Genomic DNA, 25131 nt, shown 5'->3' with positions numbered 1-25131 from the left:
AAGTGACAGATTCCATGGAAACGTGAATGTTTGGCTTTTGTCTAAAACCATTGTGTTCATCAAGTAATTCAAGGTGAAGAATTCCGTCAGAAGTAATTAACAAAAACAAAACAAAAAACAATGTATTGAGACAAAACAGAAATGGGGGGGATGATTAGGGCCTATAATATTTTTAATTATTTATTACATTATTAAAATTATTAAAATAATCACAAACATGATGGTTAATGGCTATTGCGACAGAACACTAGCCTTCAAGGAAATTCATTAGGGTGATTGGTTATAACTATAACGTAAATTGGAGAAATGATGTCTCCTAGTGGACAAGAGAGGCGGTCACGGAAAAATGCATGATAATCATGCAGGGAAGTTCTCCTCTAGGGGGCGCATGGCGTCTTACTGATCGCCATTCGATAAGCGTTTATTCTTTTTTGAGAAAAAAAATAATTATTGTTTGTACACGAATAGTGTACGTGTATACGGTTTTATTCGTTCATTCCAAACAATCTGACACAAGTGTAAAATTATCTCAACAATATTCCCATTTATAAGCACGAACGAATGTGATTGGACTGTTACGACCAGCGCTGAGAAAAGTAACTGGTAGTTAAACAGCGTGGATAATGATTCTTTTTTTTTTTTTTTGGTCCAAATTCAATTTTTCTAAAAAATGTAAAAAAATTTCGGTAGTAACTAATTAAAGCTATTCATTCCCTCTGGGATTATTAATTTAATGTGCTAATAATATAAAGCCAAAATAAAGACTATGATCTCCTTATAAATGGTAAATATATTTTGATAACAAATGTAGGATACAAAGAAATTGCATTTTGGAAAAAAATACAAGAAGATATTTTAATTGGAGGAAAGCATGGCTGCTTCCTTTGCAAATTTTGTATTTCTAACAAAGTAAGAGAAATTCACCTGAATAGCTTATCTAACACAAAATATATCCAACTAATGTGGCTTTCTAATTTTGTGGATATTGGTAAAGAATGTACCTTTTGTAACAACTGTGAAGAGTCTTTAAATCATCTGTTTGTTGATTGCCAGTGTGTAAAATCATTTTAGAAAGATAGATTTATACTTTTTGAGTTCAAATTAATATAACACTGAATGTGAAATAAATGATTTGTTACGTTGAGAATGATGATAAAATATTCACAATTTTTGAATGGCAATTTTTTCATAAATTGCCAAAACCTCCTTTATAAAAGGTTTTCTCTAACGAACTCACTCTGATGATGAAGTCTCTTAAAATTGTAAAAATTTCAAAAGCTATGTCTATTGTAAGATATTATGAATCTTACTTATTGTAAGATGATTATGAGTATGCCGTCTTGTGAATGCTTCTTTTTATTTTATTGTATTTATTATTTTTCTTTTTATTTAATAATCTTTGGAGTGTGTTGCCTGTTTTTACTGTAAGGCTATTTACAAGTTCTAAATAGAAATGTTTAAGACATTCTATTAAAAATAAAAAATACAATTCACCATTGTAGCTGAGCGATTTCAAACAACTTTTGAGGAACTACGGTGGGCCCAATTTTGTATGTTCGGTCCATGATTTAACATTTTATTCTGCTTTTTGTTTTATTTTGGTCAATTCGACTATTTTCACGAAACATGCGAGACTCGTCACTGCCAATGGTTGTCGCTATTCTACCAAATAACAACGAGCTCTATCAGTGCATTCATAAGGTTCGCACAATCCCATTCGAATAGAAAATAAAAGGCTGTTTCAGTACATTAAGTCACCTTATTTTCCACGTCAAACGTTTTAAAAAATATTGCAGTAGGTTCGTTTTTCATCTTTTGAAATGGAAAATTGATGTTTTGCCCTCCATGTCTCCACATCAGTCGTAGGCTAAACTATGAATTGTCAAGTCACCTTTATTTACATAACGCTTTATACAATACAGATTGTATGAAATTCTGCTATAAAGCAACTCTAAAAAAGTGTGTCATTGTCCAGTTCATGTCAGTTCAATGCAACCATTCAGCAACAAAACAGTTAGTGACCCATTCTGAATGACATTCAGAGGCAAAAATGTATTATGCATTAAACTTTGTTTTCTAGTTTTAAAGCCCATTTTCCCAGTACTCTACTCAGTAACTGGAATATCACTCAAACACTCGATATGAATAAGTTCTCTTTAATAAACACTTAAAAGAATAAAAAAAAGAAAAGAAAAGCTGGCATTTTACATTTAGTGCAACACAAACTCACGGTTTTGTGGGACAAATAATACAATTCATCTCACAAATATTCCATATATAAACAATAAATTGTCACCATGAAAATGTAATTAAAAATGTTACAGAATTATTAATCTAGATAATTCAAGAAATTCTACTCCCATCAACAATCTTCAGAATGATAAATACAGCTTGTGAATAACAAATAAAACAAAAAGACTATTACAATGCATTTAGTCACATGCTTATAAAATTCTCTGATTGTAGAAGACCATTTTAAGGGAATGATAAAAATCCAATATCTACTTTATAAACTCTCTTGTGCCATTTCAAAAGCACACACTTGAGTCTCAATGTAACATAATACACTAATTCCAAACATCCACATTAAAAAGAAACACCTTGATCATTAAGACCTGAGATAAAAAGACCACCTGGTCCAGTGACTAAACTTGTAATATGGCTTTAGGTTAAGGTCAGAAACCTCTACCAGAGTACTTTTAACAAGGGAATGATTCATATGACCCGTCCTACACTGCAGCCAGCCTGCAGTAGATCGGAGTGGCAGACCATGATGTTTTAAAGACACTGGTGTCATGCTTTGGCAGTGGTGCTGTTGTAGACCATCTGTTGGTGTTCTTCACCCAAAGCCACTGGAGGACTGTTGGTGGCCACGCGCTGATGCTGATGGTTTTTTCTCCTGTTCTTGAGGAAGAAGTAACCCAGCACAGCCAGAACGGCCAAGATGCCCACGACCAACACCACAGCCAGGGCAACAGAAGCTGAGGGAGGAGAAAAGACAATCCAGAACATGCCCTGCGTGAACTCGTACTGAACACACTTCACACTAGAATACACCAGTCACTAGAATAAAAAAAATATATACAGTATATAGTTGTGGTGAAACACAAAAAAAAACAACAACAAAAAAACAACCTTTAACCAATATTCGGTCTTGCTTCCTAGCAAAATATATTGATATCTTTAAAACAAGATACTGTACATTTACAAAATTAAATGCAAGAAGCAAAATTGGATTGGGTAACGTTTTACTTGAAGGCTTGATGTGTAATGCATTATAAAAGGTATTCATAACACATGTTGTAATTCATTATGTATATATATGTATTATACAGTATATATATATATATATATATATATATATATATTTATGTTCGGGCTGTCAAACGATTAATCGCATCCAAAATATTTATCCATAAATATTTTATATATAAATAATATATTTTTTCTTTAATATACATGCATGTGCGTGCATACACAGTGCACCCACATATATTTTGGTAAGCCAGCAGTCATCTGCGAGGGGCTGCTGGCCGGTAGTTGTTTTATTTGGGTAGCCAGCAGTTCCGTGAGGGACTGCTGGCAGGTATTTTGTTTGTTTATTTCATTTAAATAAAGTTGTATTTTTTGATTGTTATCCGGTTCCTGCCTCCTTCTTCCCTGAACCTTGCTACAGCATTATAAATACTTTTTATAATGCATTATTTATTAAGGCTAAGTAAAGTGTTACCAAAAATTATGACAAAAGACGTAGGAAAATATCTTGGTTTAGGTTTTAAGTATAAACCAATATATATATATATATATATATATATATTCATGCTTAATACATGAAAAAAGCAATGAGGCACAAGATAATTATTTTAAGGTATATCTAGGAAAATATAAAAGGAAGATGCATGTAAATGAGATAATTAGATGTTACCTGACTGGCTTTCCCCTAGGCCATCATCAAGCCTTGCAAACAATCCTCTGGCAAACACGTCTTTTTCTAAAAGTAAGACATCAGAAACATACATCAAATCCATTCTTCAGCCATCATCATTGATATATCAGACTTGTACTCATACCTGTGACCCCTGAGCAGTTGCTCATGCATTTGTCTGTCGTTTCGAAGTTGTTGTCATTGCCATCACAGCCACCAAAGACGAAGCGATGACATCTTTTGTTGAGAGGGTCATAGTACCAGCGAGTAAAGCTGGCTCGACATGGGCCCGTGTCAGGAGGATCTGTGCAGTGGGCTGTTCCGTCACCATAGGAGAACAGGATTAGCAGAGAATTAAAGATTATGAAGAAATAAGCAATCCGTTTCACATGCACAAACTGTTGGTGGGATAACAAAAATATAAAACATTAACTGTTGATAAATGAAAACAGAGATCGATAATAATGAGCAATAAAAAAAAGAAAAGAAAGGCATTCTCCACCTACAACTCCAATATGCAGCAGCTCTCATATCGCATTAGCCCTTCCACATCATCAAAATGCTATCATGATGAGATGTGATGTGAGAGGATATTCTAAAACATCAGACTTTTGCTCAATACATGTAAACTAAAGGAATTAGTTTACTTCATAAAAGACAAATGTGGAGAGGAAAATTTGGTTTGTTCAATCAAATTGCTTCAAAAGCCTTGTTGTATGGACTATCTCGTTTTATCTTTCTGTGTATTTGCCTTTATTGCAGCTTGACACCTTTTATTATATAGACAAGAAAAGCCAGGTGATTCCACTAAATTTCCACCGTGTTCCATAAAAGAAATTACATAATGACATTATATGACAAATGACATAATATGGTGGCTTAAATGTTGGAGTCAATTATTCATTAAAGGTGCAATAGGTGTTCTGGAAATGCTAACTTAAGCCTGCTAGCATTGAAGTATACGATCCCGCCTTTATGACAACTGGCCGTCCTAAGCCTCGCCTCCTCCAAAACACAAACCAGAAGAGAGACGACCAGAACGTTATTAACAACGTTATTAGATTACATGTGTAAACACACCGAATGAGAAAACTTTACCGTTCAGTGAGTAACACAGTCCTACAATAATGTTTGCCTGTCATTCTCGCTCTTTCCGCACTGTGTACGTGAAACACACTGATGAAGTAACACACCACAAAGACTACAGGCAACTGACAAAGAGCATGTATTGTATGTAATGAAATATCGGTTTATGTCAGCCGGTATCAATAGTCTACTACATTCTTCATTCAAAAAGAGAATCCCAAACTAGGACAACACAAACAAAACAGCACTTGCTTACCATATTTGAATATCAATCATGCAAATCACTTTCTTCATCCCAGGCGGCTCATTTTATGAAAATATCGGAATGCTCAGGTAAAATGATATACGATTATAAGAGCCAATCAGAGTTCTCGCTCTCACTGACACCGACTCAACACACTCAACTGGGCAAAGCTAACCTGACAGATGCTCAGATGGCCCACCAGTGGCTTGGTGTGTCACGGCAATACAATTACAATTTCTCAGCACTCCATAAAACTCACCTTTTTCATTCACCCCAATCTCAAGAAGTCGACCCAGGCTTTTAGTCACTAAAAAGTAAAAGAAGTACATTTAGAAATGGAATACATGTCATGAGGTGTGTGTGGTTGTGGTGTAGAGTCTCACATTGCTCACAGTTGGTCTCATCAGAACCGTCCCCGCAGTGCTGATATCCATCACACTCAAACTCTTTGTTCACACAGCAGCCATTGGAGCATTTAAACTGGTCTTCTCCACATGAAGTGGAACATTCTGCATCACACACAGACAAAAACACAGACTGAGACGAGCAACACACTCTGGGAGAAGTTTTGGGCAGAGGGGAGTTTAAAAGCAAACATACCTTCCACAGTCACCTTTCTCGAATCTCCACCAGGGATTACTGCAGACAGACAACATTTGAGAAGACATTAAATCTACAATCTCCCATGAACCATCAGAATGTAATGAACGGAGATGTCTCAAAGGAATAAATATGATAATCTAATGATTTCTGTGAGGGCAAATCCTACAGCTTCTTGTCCTTACAACATTGTTGCACCAGTTTGTCTACCCCAGACAGAAGATGCCCCTGAACACAAAAAGTGAGATCCATACAGATGTTTTGTGTGGATGAACTTGCCAGGCCTGCAGAAGTCATTTAGAAATGTACCGCACCAGGCGTCAGTGCCTGACCTCACTGAAGCACTGGTTTAGAAATGGAGGCTAATCTCTGCATGCATGTCTCAGCTTGGAAAGACCAAAAGAGTGTAAACTGCTAGCAAAAGGAGGGAATAATGCTTTTTGCCATGCTTTTAAAATTAAAGGGATCCTCCAAACAAAAATTTAAAAAAGTCCAATAAATGCAAGTATACGGGACCTTTGACACATCAAAAACATGTAAAAACCCCAGTTGATGAATCGATGCATTCTGAAATAAAACAACAGGTATGTGTGTGTGTGTGAGAGAAAAATACTAATAAGCACTATATAATATGCAAATGCACTATGATACTAAAGATGGGGTTTTATTTATATACAAGTAGTCCCCAATGGGATAGATTTCAAAACAAGTGAAACCATAACTGCACCAAAATAATGAACTGTCCCACTAAGAATATATGATAAAATATTCACAAATGTTCACCCAAATTCACAAGATAAAAGGCACCACAATTGCACTCATACAGTACGTCGGCCTACCGTGAGACTGTGGCTGTGTCAAAAGCTTAGGCAGTGAAAAATGAAAAATCTAAAATGAAAAATATTTATGATGGAAAACTCTTATTTAAACACTTATTTAAAAAAAAACTAAACAGGATGTTTATTGGCTATTTTCACTCCTTAATATACTGTACATGTTTCACTATTTTGTTTTTTTAATTAATATGAAGACATTATGAATGATAATAACTAAAGTTAATTTCATCTACACCCTAAATTAAGCTTAGTGATTTATTGTCAGCCCCAATGCAACCAGATTTTTTTTATTTTATTATTATTATTTGTAGAACTCAGAGTGAGTTCTCATTTGAGGTGGTGCTGCCCTCAAATTTAATTCTGGAGCCCTGTGAACTTAACATACAGATATTACGAAATGCTGTTTTATTTTAAGTCTCTTTATTATTAAAGAATTTGTCAGTATTACAGTTAAATTTGAATAATTGCATTGCGAGCTGATTTAAGGTGTGTCCCTAAATTTTCTGCTTGTGCTCCTAAAATTTTCAGTCAGGGTCGACAGCGCTCCTAGTCCAAAAAGTTAGTCTGGAGCCCTGAATTTGTACTTTTGACAATAAAACAAAAAATATTAATTGGTGTGGCTTATTTTGTTTACATTTTAAGTGTTTTTATGATAAAACCCCACCATTGGTTTCACTATATGGTATTTGGTACGGGGGCCCAGCAAGATGGTTTGTACCCAGGGCCCAAAATGTGGTGCTACGCCCCTGAATTTATCACAAAGGTGTTCTGGAAGGCTTCAGAAAAGGGACCAGTCAAGATGACTTCTCCAAAGTCACTGAACTATTTCTTTATGAACCCACTTTGTGTACAGGGGTAATATCACTTTGGAACAGAAAAGGACCTGGAGCAAACAAAGTTGCAAGCACAGAATTCTCTAAAATGTCTGCATGGCCATATAGAGTAGCTGAACCAAGACCCTGTCACAGTGTCTGGTTGTGTTTCCCTGGGTTGTCACTAGAGGTCCTCATTATCACGGTGTCCTTCACATTTGACTTCATTTCCCAGCATTCTGTCTGTCACTGTCACTCATCAGTTCATTGCACTCAGCTGTTCCCCGTCATCATTGTACCCAGCTGTTCCCTGTTGTTCATTGTTGGTTCTGTGTATTTATACCCTGTCTGTGTCAGTTTTCTTCATGGAGTCCTTGTTTTATGTCCACGCCAGTCCATGTTTTGATGCCTGTATTTTTTCATGTTTTTTGGACTGCCTTTGTTGGATTTTGACCTTCTGCCTGACTTGGATTATGATCACGGATTACCCCAATAAATTGCTCTTGGATCTTACCCTACAGTACCTGTTTGTGTGCGTTACGTGACAGACCCACCCTCATTTTGCACTCATATTCTGTATTATTTTCTGTTAACAAAACATTTTGTAATTTGTGGCAGCTCTTACAATTAAATATTCTGCAGGTTTAATCTCATGCTATATGGGATTAAATTCTGAATTTAATCTAAATTCTAAATAAATTCTGAACTGATCCACTGATGCCACATTTGATTTAAGAACTGCAGCAGAGTAAAAGATAATCAGTCCCACTTTATATTTGATGTTTTCAACTACCATGTACTAACATTTAAGTTAATAATTTGATACAATACACTTATTCTATGCGTACAATTTAAATTGTCTTTCTATTATTATAATTACCAGCATGTAATTACAGCTGTAATTTATTTGTAAGTACAGTACATCTATAATTACACTTCCCTTACCCTTTAACCTAATAATACCACCAATCCTGTCCTACACTTACCCGTAGCCCACCTTAATAAAAGCAAGATTTTTATAATACAACATAAACACAATAAGTACATTGTACTTATTTTTTTATGCAAGTACATAGTAGTTAAAGACACCGAATATAAAGTGTGCTGAGATAATTAAACAACACTATTTCATTACATTTCCAGAAGAGTTGAAAAGTAGTATGGACTATTTGATGATGCTTTTGTTATATTGTGACAGATAATAGATCTATTAACTATCATTGGTAAGTAAATAACCAAGTGAAGATTCTTCAAATTTCTCTTTAGGTGTTTCCATGGGGGATAAAAAAAACAGCGTACTGTTTGTAAGCACAAATAAATAAGGACAGTTTTCATTTTAAGGGATTACCTATAGTACAACCCTACCAAAAAACAATGAGATTTGCATTACCTGTGATGTTTTTACAGGCATTTAAACACTCCTGTTCGGAGAGATAGTTGTTGTTATTGTCCTTACACCCTCCAAAGACAAAGTTCTCACACTTGCTTGATGCAGCGTTGTAATGCCAACGAGGGAAAGCACCTTTGCAGGGTCCCGCCTTTTTAGGGGTCAAACAGTTACCTAGTGGGAAATGGGATAGAACAGAGTCATGAAATAAGAACAGCAGAAAAAAAAAAAAATTTCATTTACGTTCATGTGAGGCATTTTATTTTGTGAATGAAATGCATGTTTAAATTCAGTTGGTTAAAGGTATAGCGGAGGATTTCCTTTTTAGGTAGCCTATACTATTGGTCCACCTAAGTGTCAATCATTCTGGTGATATGTTTACGTTAGGCCGTCGTACGTGCTTGTCCCCATGTAGTTTTCACTTTCAGGTGTATTATGTGCGATGAGTTACGGTTTCAGCCATTCCTTTGAAAATGGCTAAGGGTCGAAAGAGAAAAAATATATACGAAGTGTATGATAAGAAGAGAAAGGCCGCAGAATATACACTCACCGGCCACTTTATTAGGTACACCTGTCCAACTGCTCGTTAACACTTAATTTCTAAGCAGCCAATCACATGGCGGCAACTCAGTGCATTTAGGCATGTAGACATGGTCAAGACAATCTCCTGCAGTTCAAACCGAGCATCAGTATGGGGAAGAAAGGTGATTTGAGTGACTTTGAACGTGGCATGATTGTTGATGCCAGAAGGGCTGGTCTGAGTATTTCAGAAACTGCTAATCTACTGGGATTTTCACGCACAACCATCTCTAGGGTTTACAGAGAATGGTCCGAAAAAGAAAAAACATCCAGTAAACGGCAGTTCTGTGGGCGGAAATGCCTTGTTGATGCCAGAGGTCAGAGGAGAATGGCCAGACTGGTTCGAGCTGATAGAAGGGCAACAGCGACTGAAATAACCACCCGTTACAACCAAGGCGGGCAGAAGAGCATCTCTGAACGCACAGTACGTCGAACTTTGAGGCAGATGGGCTACAGCAGCAGAAGACCACACCGGGTGCCACTCCTTTCAGCTAAGAACAGGAAACTGAGGCTACAATTTGCACAAGCTCATCGAAATTGGACAATAGAAGATTGGAAAAACGTTGCCTGGTCTGATGAGTCTCGATTTCTGCTGCGACATTCGGATGGTATAGGGTCAGAATTTGGCGTCTACAACATGAAAGCATGGATCCATCCTGCCTTGTATCAACGGTTCAGGCTGGTGGTGGTGGTGTCATGGTGTGGGGAATATTTTCTTGGCACTCTTTGGGCCCCTTGGTACCAATTGAGCATCATTGCAACGCCACAGCCTACCTGAGTATTGTTGCTGACCATGTCCATCCCTTTATGACCACAATGTACCCAACTTCTGATGGCTACTTTCAGCAGGATAATGCGCCATGTCATAAAGCTAGAATCATCTCAGACTGGTTTCTTGAACATGACAATGAGTTCGCTGTACTCAAATGGCCTCCACAGTCACCAGATCTCAATCCAATAGAGCATCTTTGGGATGTGGTGGAACGGGAGATTCGCATCATGGATGTGCAGCCGACAAATCTGCAGCAACTGTGTGATGCCATCATGTCAATATGGACCAAACTCCCTGAGGAATGCTTCCAGCACCTTGTTGAATCTATGCCACGAAGAATTGAGGCAGTTCTGAAGACAAAAGGGGGTCCAACCCGTTACTAACATGGGGTACCTAATAAAGTGGCCGGTGAGTGTAGAAACAAGACCAGAGTGATTTGGGGTGAATATTTCTCACACTGGCATGCGCTAAAAGCACAGGTTGGGCTTCCCACTGATGCTGCAGTCGCGAAGATTCTACTAGACAGCTAAAGTTTGTCATGCTATTTGGAGAAATCCATTTAAAATCACTGCTAGTAAAAGTTAATGTAAGCTATGATTAGCGATGCTAGCCCTGGCACAAGTCATGCACCGCGTAGACACGGTAAACATCTCCATTTGTCTAAAGTAGCCTTATGACCAAATGGTAAATTAGCCTGACTTCGTCATACTCATATTCTAGTCAGAATATGAGTCTGATACTGCTCCGTAGGGCTTTCATTATGAGGAGCGTCTTAACCGAACCAGGAAAAAAAAACTCTGGTTGTAGGTTTACCGACTATCCAATTGAGTGCAATCAGAGCAACGCAGTAAGTCAACTCCTTTGCATAGCGCAGTTTTCAACTAAAGAACTTACTTAATTTAGAAGTAAAATAACGAGTGTTGCTTCTTTTACTTACTCCTCTATGCGACCAAAGGAGAAACCACAACGACCACAGGCTTTACATTACATCCCATTTTCTTAGCGACCAGAGCCAGCTGATAAGTTACACTTTTGCCGAATCATGTAAGAAGGACGGCAAAAATATCTTTCCTATCGACAAAAGCCTTGATTGCAGTTTTCTGTTCGTCTATTAAAATTAATGCGCTGTAAATTTACTTTACAACAGACGCGACAGCGGAATCAATACATCTCGATTCTCCAGCAGCAGTCAGGGAAAACAGTTAAGCACTCTTTGGTCCATCATCATATAAAGCCCTCCCTGGCAATCTAATTGGCCCGTTCATTTTTTGACTGATCATAATTTCTCCTCAATGGATCGAGTCCAGACTGAACTTCCCGACCAAAAAATATTGTGGGCGGGGTTGGGCTAGCATCCAGGCTAATGGTAAATGGTATCACGCTGAAATATTCTAAAACCTTGTGTGTTCATTTTTGATAATTCCAACGTGTTCACCACAGTACGTGTTACACAAATGCAACAAGCTACTTCTCCATTGCATTATCATGTCTTGAGTCCTCGTCACTCAATCAATCAGTATACGTAAATAAAACACAGAAGGCCATTTGACATTTTGCCTTGCATGAATGTTTTTGAGTTTATAATTTGCAACATAATTGTGCCACAAAATGTGACTACCCAAATTTGGATGCCCTTCCAAACAACCTCCTTTTATCTGCGCAATAAAATATAAAATATGTTTTATGCTTGTACTTTGTACTCTCTCATGCACACGTTTAATAGGCGTTCCCTCTTGGGAGCAAATAGAGTGTTGCGAATGTTTTTTTTTTTTTTTTTAAATGGAGAGGGCGTGTCTTTAAAATTCGGAAAGATCCTCCGCTATACCTTTAACCTTATTGCCCACCACATTATGGACAGTGTTACATACTCATTTACACCTTTCATTAACAAATCTCTTTTGGATAGTACTTTAAGCCAGATTTAATTTATAGCTTTTATACCTTCAGTTGTGCAAACTGAAACATTTTCTTCATTTTAAAAAGATGAGGCATATTTAAAAATGCTTTCTGTCAGTGTTGTAGTCGAGACCAGCTCACTCGAGTCCGAGTCCAGACCGAGACCATAGAGGGTCGAGTCCGAGTCGAGACCGTTACCAAAGAGAGTCGAGTCCGAGACCAAAGAGAGTCGAGTCCAAGTCGAGACCGAGACCAGAGAGGTTGGGTCTCAAACCAGAATTAAAGATATCTTCAAGAATATGTAAAATATTTGGTGGTAACAATAAAATTGGCACCATACTCAAACAGTAAACCAAATATATCATGGAATCATGTACACTGTAATGGTAAAAAGGCCACATAGTGGTGTAAAGGTAATTTTATTATAATTATTACAACCAGTATTACTATAATTACAACCAGTACTATAATTATTACTTACAATTATTACAACCAGCTCTTTCACTTAACATTACTGCACACGAATTCTGTGTGGTTCTTGTATGCAAACTGAATTATGGATGATAAGGCAGACATTTTCGATACATAGTTGAGCTAGAGGCTCCACATCACATCTGACCTGGGTCCCCCTGTATTTGCGTGCCGCGAACATTAAAGTCTCAAGTCATGCGCAGTTGCGCACAAGAAAGTCAGCAATCATTGGATGTTTCAATCAAATAACAATTTTAAGAAATAATAACATACGGTAACAATCATGACATATTTTGAATGGGACTCGACTGGACTCTGGAATAAGTCCCAATATGTTCGAGTACGAGTCAATTTCTAGTCAAAATGCACACGAGTCCATGACAAGACCAAGACCATTAAAATATGGTCTCGAGACCGAGTCTCGAGTGCACAACACTGCTTTCTGCATTTTGTTCTTTACAAACCCCTCAGTTAAGATTAGAAATGAATAAATGTTAACAATAAAACTGAAAGAAATGAGATTCCAAAAGTAATGAAAAATGATAAATAAAGACATTGTTGATTAACTTGGGTGAGAAGATCACAAAAATCTTTAACAGCACTTGAATGATAAAAGAGAGTATTAAAGTATACGATTATTTGCAGGGTAAATCACAAGGAATTTACAGCTTGATGGTTAATCTCCATTCAGCTTTTACATCTTCCATAAATGTGGCCAGAATCTTTCCATCTGCAGCAGCTCTTCAATAAAATATGCTGCGGGTTTGACATGCTATATAGTAAAAAGACACACAAGAACTAAAGACGTCTTATCTGATTGACATCCAACCTGCAACATTGAACTACAACAGACATGAAGAAAATCAAATTCCAATCTGTTTCTCACACAAAGACCTACTGTGTGCGCATAATTAGGCGAAATTCGTATATGTCCTAATAGACGGGCGGTAGAATTTAAGTGTGCTAGAGGTTCTGGAATCAAATAGGCTCTCAAATAGTTCATATTTTTTTCTCATTAAAACCAAAGATGGTCTTCAGAAACACAAATACCATGGTTAAACTATGGCTAGCAAAACCATGGTTGATTCGACCATGACCATGACCATGGTCGACCATGATTTAACTTAGTTTTTTTGCTGTTCCATTTAAACCTCCATGGGTCAAACCTGGTTAATTTTCGTAAGCGCAATATTAAAACGGATAAATGATTGTGCAGTAACCGCCTTAAAGAAATTTAACGATTTAATTCATCTTAAACAGTAAACATCTCCGATTTAATTCATCTTAAACAGTCGTCAACGCATGACAGCGCGAATATTAAAAATGTTGGCCTTAATTTGTGAATTACATACAGTTAAACGACTCAAAAACTGCATAATGATATGCCGAGAAACAATGATGCCCATAGACCACAACACCAGGGTCCTCATTTATAAACGTTACGTACGCACAAAAGAAGGACTACGCTGCTCTCTACGCAATAATTGGTATTTATAAAAAGAAAACTTCTTCACGTAAACTCTGACCCAGGTGTACGCACAAAAACGGGTGAAATGAGAAATGGCGACACCGTCGGCAGATGGAAGAAACACGTGAAAGTGTGTGAAACTGTCTACCGTTGTGAAAAAGAAATGGCAATACTGGCTCTTATAAATAACATGAAGACTTCACAAAGCAAGTCCTACAATTAACAGCCTACTCGAACATCCGTTTTATCGATCTGCAGACGAAAACAAACAAAATCAAACAAAGATTACAACAGAAATGCAAATGCCATATTTGCAAAATGAAAAGTGAAATATGTTCTGCAATAATATTGCCGTGTTATGCAATTCATCCTCGTAACACATCTGCAGCTTGTCAGATGCAATCAAATGGATGGTAATAAAATGCCATGATGCCATCACAAATGAGGCCCCAGGACTTTGAGTGCCATCACAGGTTGATGATCCAATGCAACAGCCCAACAAGTTCAACTGACTGATGATCCACACAGAAGGACTTCTATCCCCTCCCTTGTGGGCACAGGTGCTGCTATTTTCAATGAACACTAAATATTCCTTTTTATTATTCAGTGGTCTCACAGCAGTTCTCTGTTAAACTAACATTCTGAATCTGCTTACAATAGGTACCATGCATCCTGCTGTGCATCTTAATGAAGGAAAAGGAAGTTCAATAGCAGAAGTGGGCGCTTGAAGTCATTTATTTATAAAGCACAACGGGTGAAAAAACAACGGGTAGTTGACCAATGTGCTGTACAATTTTTTGAAAACATGCCAAGGGCAAATGTACAGAACATTTATACAACGCAATACATATATATAACAACTCTCACAAAACAAACAAGCGACTAACCTATCAGCAGTTAGAGTTCGACAGAAAAGCCAGAGAAAAGAGATACCACAGTGGAGGCAGTTCTAATATGCAAAGGCAGACTATTCCAGATTTTTGGAGCCAACACCGAAAAAGAACGATCACCCCAAAGCTTACGTCTCGATTTTGGGACAGTTAAGAGTTTCTGATCAGAAGACCTAAGTGATCTTGATGGTGAGTATATCTGCAACAACTCTGAGAGATAAGGTGGTGCCATTTAGCGATGGTAATAATATATGCGTTCCCCACTCATTTCACAAGCTGCTGAGGCAGGCAAAAAGGTATGATGCTCTGGCCAGAGGGGGGTGTGAAAGTGTGTGAAAGATGGTGAGAAGATGTTGAGTGATGGTGTTTGGTGAGACACCAAGACAAATAAATCATTCCAATCCAAACAGCTGTATCTAAATGTATTAATTGGGCCAAAGGGACAGAATATGCCCAATAAAATAATGGCCATGGATGAATTTGTTATGAATTTATTGTGGCAGAAAGAAACAGTGCCATACAATAACATTGGAAGGCAAGCTTGCCCTTTCCACCCCACACTTAACTCTTGCCTTTTTCAGGATGTCATGATGGATTCCATCGAGCAGAACCGATTGCGTTTCAAATGTATAAAATATATATTGTTTCTGTTAACATGAGTAAAGTGGGTTGAGTGTTTTCCATGTAAAAAGGCTATTGTGGTGAGAAATTAAATTTTTAACAGAAGTTAATAAATAATTATTATTAGTTGTAAGGGCAAATTTCCAACAATTTACTTAAGATTTTAATGTTTTAATCAAGCTCACAGGGGGCACACAGCTAAAACCTAGACATAGAAAAATGTGACACAAATATAACTGTAGACATGAATCTCAACAGTCTGGACATCCCAGCGAATCAGTAATTGTATGAAAAACTTTCTTAATGAATATGTAAAAATGATAATATTCTTTTGTTGTTTTGAAAATGTGTATGTGATAACATTGGGAAAATTGGTTGTATTTTCATTCTACAGTATTTTAGGATGCTGATAGGATTATTTTACATTTGTTGACTGAAAATTAGGAAACACTAATATTGATGAATTGTGATCTCTCATAATGCTGAATTTGAAGCACTTCCCGATACTTGTTACGTCATAAGAAGAATGGCATCTACGCTAATGTTAGTCTTTCTGCTTATTCCGAGGTTTACAGTAATCAGCCGGATCCAGGCCATATCCAGATCACCTAGACACGACCACAACACATGATGTAGTCAGCCGGACTGTTGCCTTTTTTCACCTTTGTTGCCATTGGCTTGGCTTGCATACTTGGGGACAATAACATTTAACAATAATATTGATCTGCCTGCACTGATACTATTATAAAAGAACTGAACTGGACGATGATGACACTCCAGATATATATATATATATATATATGGCATGTATGTGAAGTAATTCATATCAAAAACAACAACTGCACAGCCTTTGACACGCTAATTGTCCACGTGTTGCCGCCCCATCAACAAAATAAACAAACCATCAAGCTGAATTATTCCTATGCTTTCCATCGAGTTTGGAAGACGCGCTGTGAGGAATAAGCCTTGGATTTACCCCAAAAAGAAGAACACAACTGTTTCAGAGTAGAGAAATAAATTTACTCACATTAGTTAATATGTTGTTACATAAACTTAACATTGTACTAGTTGAACTACTGACAACTAAAATGTGTGAAACCATTATTGAAATATGTAATTGAAATATGCTATGAAATAATGTTTCATAGTGAGTGTGTTTACATACACCCTCATGATGCGATTATAATGGGGTTTTGCCAATATTGCAATGGGCTCTATGCACGGCGGTATTTCCGGTGAAGGTTTTAGGATGCTCGATAACTTCCGCCTATCGTAGAGTCCAATGCAATGGGCTCTATGCACGGCGGTATTTCCGGTGAAGGTGTAAAGATGAACTGAACTGAAATTTGAGAAAAGGTGAAATGACAGATGTATTTTATTTATTCTCATTGGTACAATTTTTAAAATGGCAATATTTTTAAAAGGGATGAAATGGTACATTGAAAGTGTTGTTTTTGTTACACGGGCGCCGCCATGTTGGATTTCAACATTCGACTACGTCACTGGCATGGTAAGCCACTCCGTTGCCTACCCGCACCAGCAGAACAGCCGTAGCTTGTAAACAGTCTGAGGCTAGCTGACATGGCTGAGGAAACAGATTTTTTAGCGACACACTATTTAGAGATGTGTACTTTCGTCAATGAGTACATGAAACGTCTGACAATGTCTGCATGAAATGTTTTATTTACAAAAGTTACAAGTTCAACGCATCACGTTAACGTTAACGTACTCGAATCCTTGATATTCAGCTGAGGGGAAAAATCCCTGATGTATAACGTTAGTTCACTGTAAAGGATGGTATTCTCCTTCCTAAATGCACTCTCGCACATAGAGTGAACTGCCAGCACGCTGTTAATCTAAACAATCTGAGAAAAGTGTAACAAGTTAGCCCAGCCTAGTCACCTATTCATAAAATACCCTGTTACTGATGGGGCGCTTGCGTCTCAGCTCGGACATCCATTAGAGACAGCATAGCCTCCTCCAGCACGTTTCTCTCACCGAACAGCATCCGAAATTAACGGTGCACGACGGTGATTCCTTTTTTTGCTGATCAATAATTGTTCCAGGTTGACCTCTCTGCAACAGATCGGCTCCGGTGCAGTGCAGTGCATTGCATTCTCCACAGCGTTCGCGCCCACAGTGACTTCCCCCCAAACGATCCTGTACTGCAAGTGAAGCCTGAAACTGATCGTCCTCCATGTGGTGGTAGTCAGACACTACCGGCCTGTAGTGGGCTCAAATGCGTAATCCATGTTGTTAAAAGTGCTCATTTTCGTCTGTGTATATAGGACCTGCAGCTGTTGTCTATGGAGCTCCGCGGGTCCTACCATGCCAGTGACGTCATCGAAATTGCCAGCGCTAGCAAGCGCAATTTTGCGTTGATTAAAAAAAGCTACATTCATATTTTTTATAAAAATGTTTAGTGTAATTTACTTTTAATTGTCATAAACAACACGTTTTCATCGTCGATTTTTTTCAGTTCAGTTCATCTTAAGGATGCTGGATAACTTCCGCCGATCGTAGAGTCCAATGCAATACCGAGAATTTATATTGAATTTTATACTCCATGGTTATACTGTACATGGTTAGTCACAAAAACAGATAAAACAGACACCCCTCGTTGTGTTTATGCTTCTTTTAAAATTATATTAAATAAATATAACTATATATAAAATTACATCTAAACGTATGTACGTTTCATTTCAAAGACTGGAGGACAGTAAATTTTGAAGACTCTGCCATAATCCCGTTTTCCTCCGTTTTAATCTCCACAACCGGAAATGGACGAGCATCCTTGCGTCAAATGCGGAATTTATGCGTGCATATAGCCCATACCGAGAGTTTATATTGAATTTTATACTCCATGGTTATACTAAAGAAACGTTAGTCACAAAAACAGATAAAAACAGACACCCCTCGTTGTGTTTATGTTTTTTTTTAATTATATTAAATAAACATAACTATATATAAAATTACATCTAAACGTATGTACGTTTCGTTTCAAAGACGGGAGGACAGTAAATTTCGAAGCCATAATCCCATTTTCCTCGGTTTTCCTCCGCTTTACTCTCCACAACCGGAAATGGACAAGCATCCTTGCGTCAAATGCAGAACTTATGCGCGCATATAGCCCATTAAACTTTAACTCATGTAAACGCAACAGTTCAGGAACGGCTCACTCGGTTCAGTAAATGGTCTCTGTAAGTGCTCAATCCCTCTAGCGCCACCAACTGTCCAAAGTTTCACTTTTATGCAAATAACTTTTAAACCCTAAGGGCTGGAAACAAAATCCTCTGATTCATTGGCTCGCAACGATTTGATAGCATCATATGATGTCATAAAAATCTTCTCACCAAAAAGTCTTCTTGGCGGTTTGTCCTGCATCATCTTCAGACCATGCTGGCAAAAAGTTATCAAAAAAGTTCGTGAAAAACTCACGAACGAATTTGATGAAGAGCACGCCAAATTGGAAGCAAGGTTGTATTTTAGTTATTTATTTTAGTCAACACTTTAGTGCATTCAGACCACACTTGGTACATGTCATCACAAGCATGACCTAAGCCTACATTCTGAGTTTCGGCACAGCGCCACCTACTGGCATGGAGATACAGAAAAAATTATGTTTTTGCTTATAACTTCTGAACTGTTTGGTCAAAAATTATAATATTGATCTCATTAGATTCAGGGAAGCATAACATTTTTCCACATTAGCAATTATTGGCGTTGGCCATTTTGATATAAAATGCTGCATTTTATGAACGCTTAATTGTATCATTACAAAACTTTGGTACAGGTCATCGGCACGATGCTCCAAAGAGCCTAAGAAGTTGAGCCAGTGCCACCTAGTTGTAAAATCAAATTCACGTGCTTATAACTTTGAATTTGGTTGACTTGTTTTTACAGGAGTCATCTCCTCAGGTTCCTGAATCTTTGCAGAGTCTAATGATACCAAATATGGTATATGTTTCACCTTATGGTTTGTGCAACGTTATGATTTAGCATTTGAACAACTTTTATAATTATCTTCGAAACCGTTTTAAAAGAAACCACTGTAGGAAAACGGGAAACCTATGTTGTTGTCTACATGATACGAGCCAAATGTTTTTATAGTTGCAAATAAATGCAAAGTTGGATGTGGGTCATTTATGTGCTCATAAAAAAAAATGTCTATAACTAAAAAATTTACCAAATTTGACTTGCATATGTATGAGGTTACTGAGGACACAGAAAAATGTAGTGGTACTGTGCCACTTGGTGGTGCTATTGTGGCTCTAAGTACCGTTAGTCCAGCCTGGTCTCATTGTTAATACGTAGGTATTTTACGTTTTTGCAAAGATAGAAAACATACTTTTTAGTACGTTTGGATAGATGCTGAAACGTATAATATAGACGTATCTGCAACATTTAAATGTAACATTATTACGTTTTTACAGCTACAAAACGTAAACTATTTACGTATATTCAATATCATAAAGATATCTGTATAATTTCCCTTTTTACCATTTTATAGATAAATGTAAGATCCCGTAACCCTAATCCCAAACCTAAACATACCCATTTTATACTTAATATAAAAAAGGATAAAACGTAACGGACAGGTGTTGGGAAAGGGCAGTTTTATTAACAATATAGCATTAAAATATATTTTGAGCCACCAATCTCCTACCCCTAAACCTACCCAATAACAATTCCTTAAAACTACGTAACAAACTACAATTATTAAGAAAAACATAATTAACAGACAAGTATAATCACAATAATTTATTTATTGCAAAAATGTCAAAACCGATACCAAAAGCCGTTTACATGATGAAGCGTTGCAGTCGCAGTCTTCTCTCTGGCAGTATTGTAATAGTTTTGTATGAAATACAGAGCAGAAATTAAAAATTAAATTACTAATGAAAATGTTAATCCGGCTTCGGTTCGCGCTTCTCCATTTCAAAATTCAAATGAACTAAACTAACCAACCGTCACAGTCCTTCATGTCGCAAACTGTGACGAAGCAGGGAAGAGCCAATGAACGTTTGATATCACTGCCGTAAAAGATGACGTAACGCTTCTCAAGGGCGCAATGTTTGAATTTGAATTCATCACCAGCGTGGGGTTTGACATGTACGGTCGCTGCTGAGAATGGAGAGATCACGACTGGATAAAAGGCTGAATTAGGAGTTGTTTCTTGCAAACAACTATGGATTCTAAAGATTTGGATTACATCAAACTAATAAAATTGATGTCTTTTGTGAATTTTTGTTGTGTTTTATAGGAGAAAACGCTTTATGTGTCTCAAGGTAAATAAACTATTACAAAATGGTTGAACGAGTAACGTTAAAGAATGTATTTTTAAGGTTTTATAGTGTATTGTTTAACACCATGCAGGCGAAACGAGCAAAATGTTCATATTTATGAGTATTATAGCAATAAATGCGACTGAAAACTTCATTAATAAGACAGTGTAATGCAAAAGAGTCAAAACATAATGCTACGATATTAATATGCATAAATTGTGATACGTACAATGTGTACGTCGGTGGATTTGTTCATACGTAAATAAATTACGTTTTTGTGCGGTCAATACGTAAATATTTTACGCTCTAGTACTGTAAATACGTCAGTATTATACGTTTCTGCGCATATAAAACATAATTACATATACGTATGATAGAACGACACTTTACGTACAAGTACATACGTATTCTCATGAGTAGGGTTGGGTATCGAGTATCGATTGGAACCGAGACTAACTTTTCGTTTTTCCCGGAATCGTTCAAAAGTAAAAATTTCGATTCCTAGTTTCGATATTCACAGTCCGCCGAGCGGAAGAAGAAACCGCTGAACAACACCAACGAAGAAGCGTCTACCGGAAGTGTTGGCATAACCACGCGAGTCGAACAGGAGTAGCTTACGTCGACGATCCAAAGTGTGGCTTCACTTTTCTAAAAATAACGAAATCTCGGCAAAATGCAAAATTTGTGACAAAAGGAGTATTTTTACCGAAGAAGTATTTCCTTCAGAAAGGATTATTTCTTTCAGAAAGGCCGTTGGTTAGCAAGGTTAGCTAAACTTTTTTGACCCTGCCTCTTAAAAGAATCGGAATCGAGAATCGTTAGGAACCGGAATCGAAACAAGGAATTGGAATCGGAATCAGAATCGTTCAAATTCAAACGATACCCAACCCTACTCATGAGATCACGTTGGTTAGTCTCATTGACTCATTGACAACCAGCATCTTTGTCTCAGTTGCTACCATAGTCCATAATGACATTGGTGTACCTTTAAAAGCATGGATGTCATTTTAATGACAAAAAACAAACAAACATCCAAAGCTTCTACCTGTTGTTATTTACATAGCAAGCAGCCTACATTGGGAAATGTAACCCCATTGGTAATCCAGATTTGATCATCTGAAAGTGTTTATCTGGATCAGGGGGATCCAATCCTATTTTGCTTTGAAAAAAACGATACCAAAAATAAGATGGATTACCTGATCCTGGATATCAAAAAAGAGGATTTACAAATTGTGGTCTTTCAGAGACGAGAGAAAACATCCTCTTTATATTATTGTGTACCTCTGAAGATATGGAGATTATTTTTCTTAGATGGTGAGATGATATAGAGTGATGGGGTTTGGTGAGACACCAAGACAAATAAATCATTCCAATCAAAACAGCAGTATCTAAATGTATTAATTGGGCCCACGGGGCAGAATATGCCCAATAAAATAATAGCCATGGATGAATTCGTTCTGAACAAATAGTAATGAATTTATTGTGGCAGAAAGAACAGTGCCACACCTGTGCAGCACATAACTTTGGAAGACAAGCTGGCCCCATCATTATTGATTCTGTGGGATCCACTGGAGTTCTCTTCATTCATACAAAACACTTACATATAATGTTTGACTTTCCTGTGAGTTTCTATTAATTACTGCAATTTTTTACTACAAAAGTGAGATGAGTAAAGAGCATCTATTTCATAAATCATCTGTCTACGAGTAAAAAAATACCATAAACTAACTAATGAAGACCACTCTCATATTTTTACATTACAAGTAACAAACTAAAATTAAACAAATAAAAATGCTACTTTTTACAGCCCTTTATTTTGTCTAAAAAAGATTCAAAGAGAACATGGTGTAAATGTAAAATATGTATAGTTACAATTCATGGAGAAAATTGCAATTCAAGGCAAAAATTGCAATTCAAGGCAAAGAGAAAATGAATGTAGAATTGAGAAAAGATTTATGAAAAAAAAAAAAAATTGTAGCCTACAGTATATCTCACAGGACATTTCATGCAAACATCTAATTAGGATTATTCTTTAAAGTTATAAGGGAAATTGAAAACTTTTATGCATGTACTGTAGGCTACAGGTATAATCGTTTAAATGCATTTTTAAAAACAATTACAGTTAAAATGTTAAACAACAAGTGCATGTTTTGAGAAATAAAATATTTTCTATATATTGTCTTATGTTTCATTTTAAATTTAGTAATTCAACATACATGTATGTTCACAATGGGCACAATTGGTTGGGGAATAAGACATTATGTAAGTGCATGCACCATGAGCACAGGCTCACCAAAATTGGCAGCAGAATAGCAGACTGACCAATAGAAAACTGGCAACATTTGGTGTAAACAACATGAAAGCATTGTATCTCTGCTAGTGGTGTAATGGTGTGGGGGATATGTGGTAGACACTTTTGGTAGTACCAATTGAGTATCGTTCGAACACCGTATTGTTGCTGATCATGTCCATTCCTTTATGACCACAGTGTGCAAAGAAAAGCAGTAATATCATGACAATTATGACTAAAATCTCGGAGGAATGTTTCCAGCACCATGTTGGTTCTATGCCACGAAGATTTAAGGCCGTTCTGAAGGCAAAGTACTAGTACTAGTAGTACAACCAAGTACTAGAGGTGTATATAATTAAGTGGCTGGTGAGTAGATCTTAGTAGTATTTTAAGCGATTTTATGTAGATCCAATAGACAGCCATCTTTCTCCATCTCTCTCATCAGGCAAAACCAGAAGCGTCTATGCACACACTCACTAGACCAGAAATCCAACATGGCCGGCATATGCAACTTGCCAATTCCTTAGAATAGAAAAGAGCACACCTCTTTTCAACAAGCCACACTATTTGGACCACCAGTCATAAATGTAATATTTAGGGTTAAGGATTTGAGCAAACTAAGGAATAAAATTGTCCCATGTTTTGTTATTATATTTTGTATTATTTTGAAAAGTCATCACAAAAGTCAGCAAAACATTAGTCTTGTACAGTGGAGAAAAAAAGAGGAGAGCCCTTATTGGTAATGTAGTTACGATCGAGCGCTTAAAACCGTGCCTCCCCATATCTCGTGAAACGTCTTCAAACTCGGATTTATTTCTGTAACAACCCTGCATTTTTGCCTGCACTGTCTCTTCGCCCCAAACACTTCGTCCTCCATCAAGTATGGGCAAATACAATCGCTTTGACAAGCATGGATGACAAGACATGACATGTTCCTTTCAGTTCCTTATTTGCAAGTCAATTGTATAGTTTAAGGTACTGTTGAAACCTGCACATCGGATCAACGGTTTTGGCACCTGTTCAAGATGCAGGGGTTTACACAAAGTTACTATCGTGCTAAAGGGATTGTTTGCATTAAAGGGCCTCAATTATGCTTTTTCAAATATGACCTTTTACGCAGTGTGTAATATAACTGTTTTGGAATGTAAAGTCCACAACAGATAAAGTTATTGTTTCCTGAAAAAAAGGAACGATTCTGAACTGCTGAAGCGACTCACCAGCAATAGTCTCACTTCCTGTTACATACCTATGTAACAATGTAACAAATTTGCATAAAGCCAGCCTAAGGTCTTCATTGGCTGCCCACGAACGTCATCTACTTTGACCTGCCCTCAAACACTGTAGTTTTAACTGAGGCCTGGAAGAGTTTGGTTAGTGTTGTCGACATGGTAAATCCACTTTGCATGCACTTCCAAAAAGGACGAGGGCCTGGTATTGATACAGCAAAAAACGACACATTGTTTGTATCAGTGTGTATACAAGTGCTGAGGAAGCCTCTGCAGCTGAAATTCAGATATGGTAATGGACATTTTTTTTCCAAAACATGTTGTAAGAGGTAGACCAATGACAACAGACTGGTTCATCTGACCAATCAGAGCAGGGTAGGGTCTCGGAAAGGAGGGGTTTTGAGAGACTGAGGGCCCCATCATACACCCAGTGCAATGCAGCACCAGGCACGATGCAAGTGTTTTTTTGCTAGTTTCAGCTCGACGCAGTTATCATTTTCACGTCCAGCGGCACAATGTTTAAATAGCAAATGCATTTGCGCCCATCTGTGCGCCCATGGGTTGCTGATCTGTAAACGAGGTGTATTCAGGTGCATTTTTGCAGAGTTGCTATTTTGAGGCAACTGAAATAGACTGTGTCATTGACAAACTGAAACCTGGTTTAAAGTCAATGGCGCTTTAGTAATGTAACCTATACGCTGATTTCACACAGCCGCCATTTTAAAATGGCTCCAATGGGAAGA

At 37.3% G+C, this 25131-nt stretch overlaps 1 protein-coding gene across 1 annotated transcript in view; it reads right to left on the bottom strand.

Annotated features, from left to right (window-relative positions):
* Positions 1–1875: 1875 nt before the first annotated feature.
* The window catches only part of spint1b (serine peptidase inhibitor, Kunitz type 1 b), a 29621-nt gene continuing 6365 nt past the window's right edge, over positions 1876–25131 (bottom strand). Inside the window, exons 4-10 of the mRNA XM_039667136.2 lie at positions 8894–9064; positions 5856–5894; positions 5639–5764; positions 5515–5562; positions 4071–4241; positions 3926–3991; positions 1876–2981 (exon numbers count right to left, since the gene is read on the bottom strand). Of these exons, the coding sequence (XP_039523070.2) occupies positions 2794–2981; positions 3926–3991; positions 4071–4241; positions 5515–5562; positions 5639–5764; positions 5856–5894; positions 8894–9064 (809 nt within the window). The 3' untranslated portion in view covers positions 1876–2793. The remainder of the gene's footprint in view (positions 2982–3925; positions 3992–4070; positions 4242–5514; positions 5563–5638; positions 5765–5855; positions 5895–8893; positions 9065–25131) is intronic.

Source organism: Pimephales promelas, chromosome 13 (assembly GCF_988280905.1).
Source record: "Pimephales promelas chromosome 13, fPimPro1.hap1.1, whole genome shotgun sequence".
NCBI classification, from domain to species: Eukaryota; Metazoa; Chordata; class Actinopteri; order Cypriniformes; family Leuciscidae; genus Pimephales; species Pimephales promelas.
This window is presented reverse-complemented; position numbering and strand designations above follow the sequence as displayed.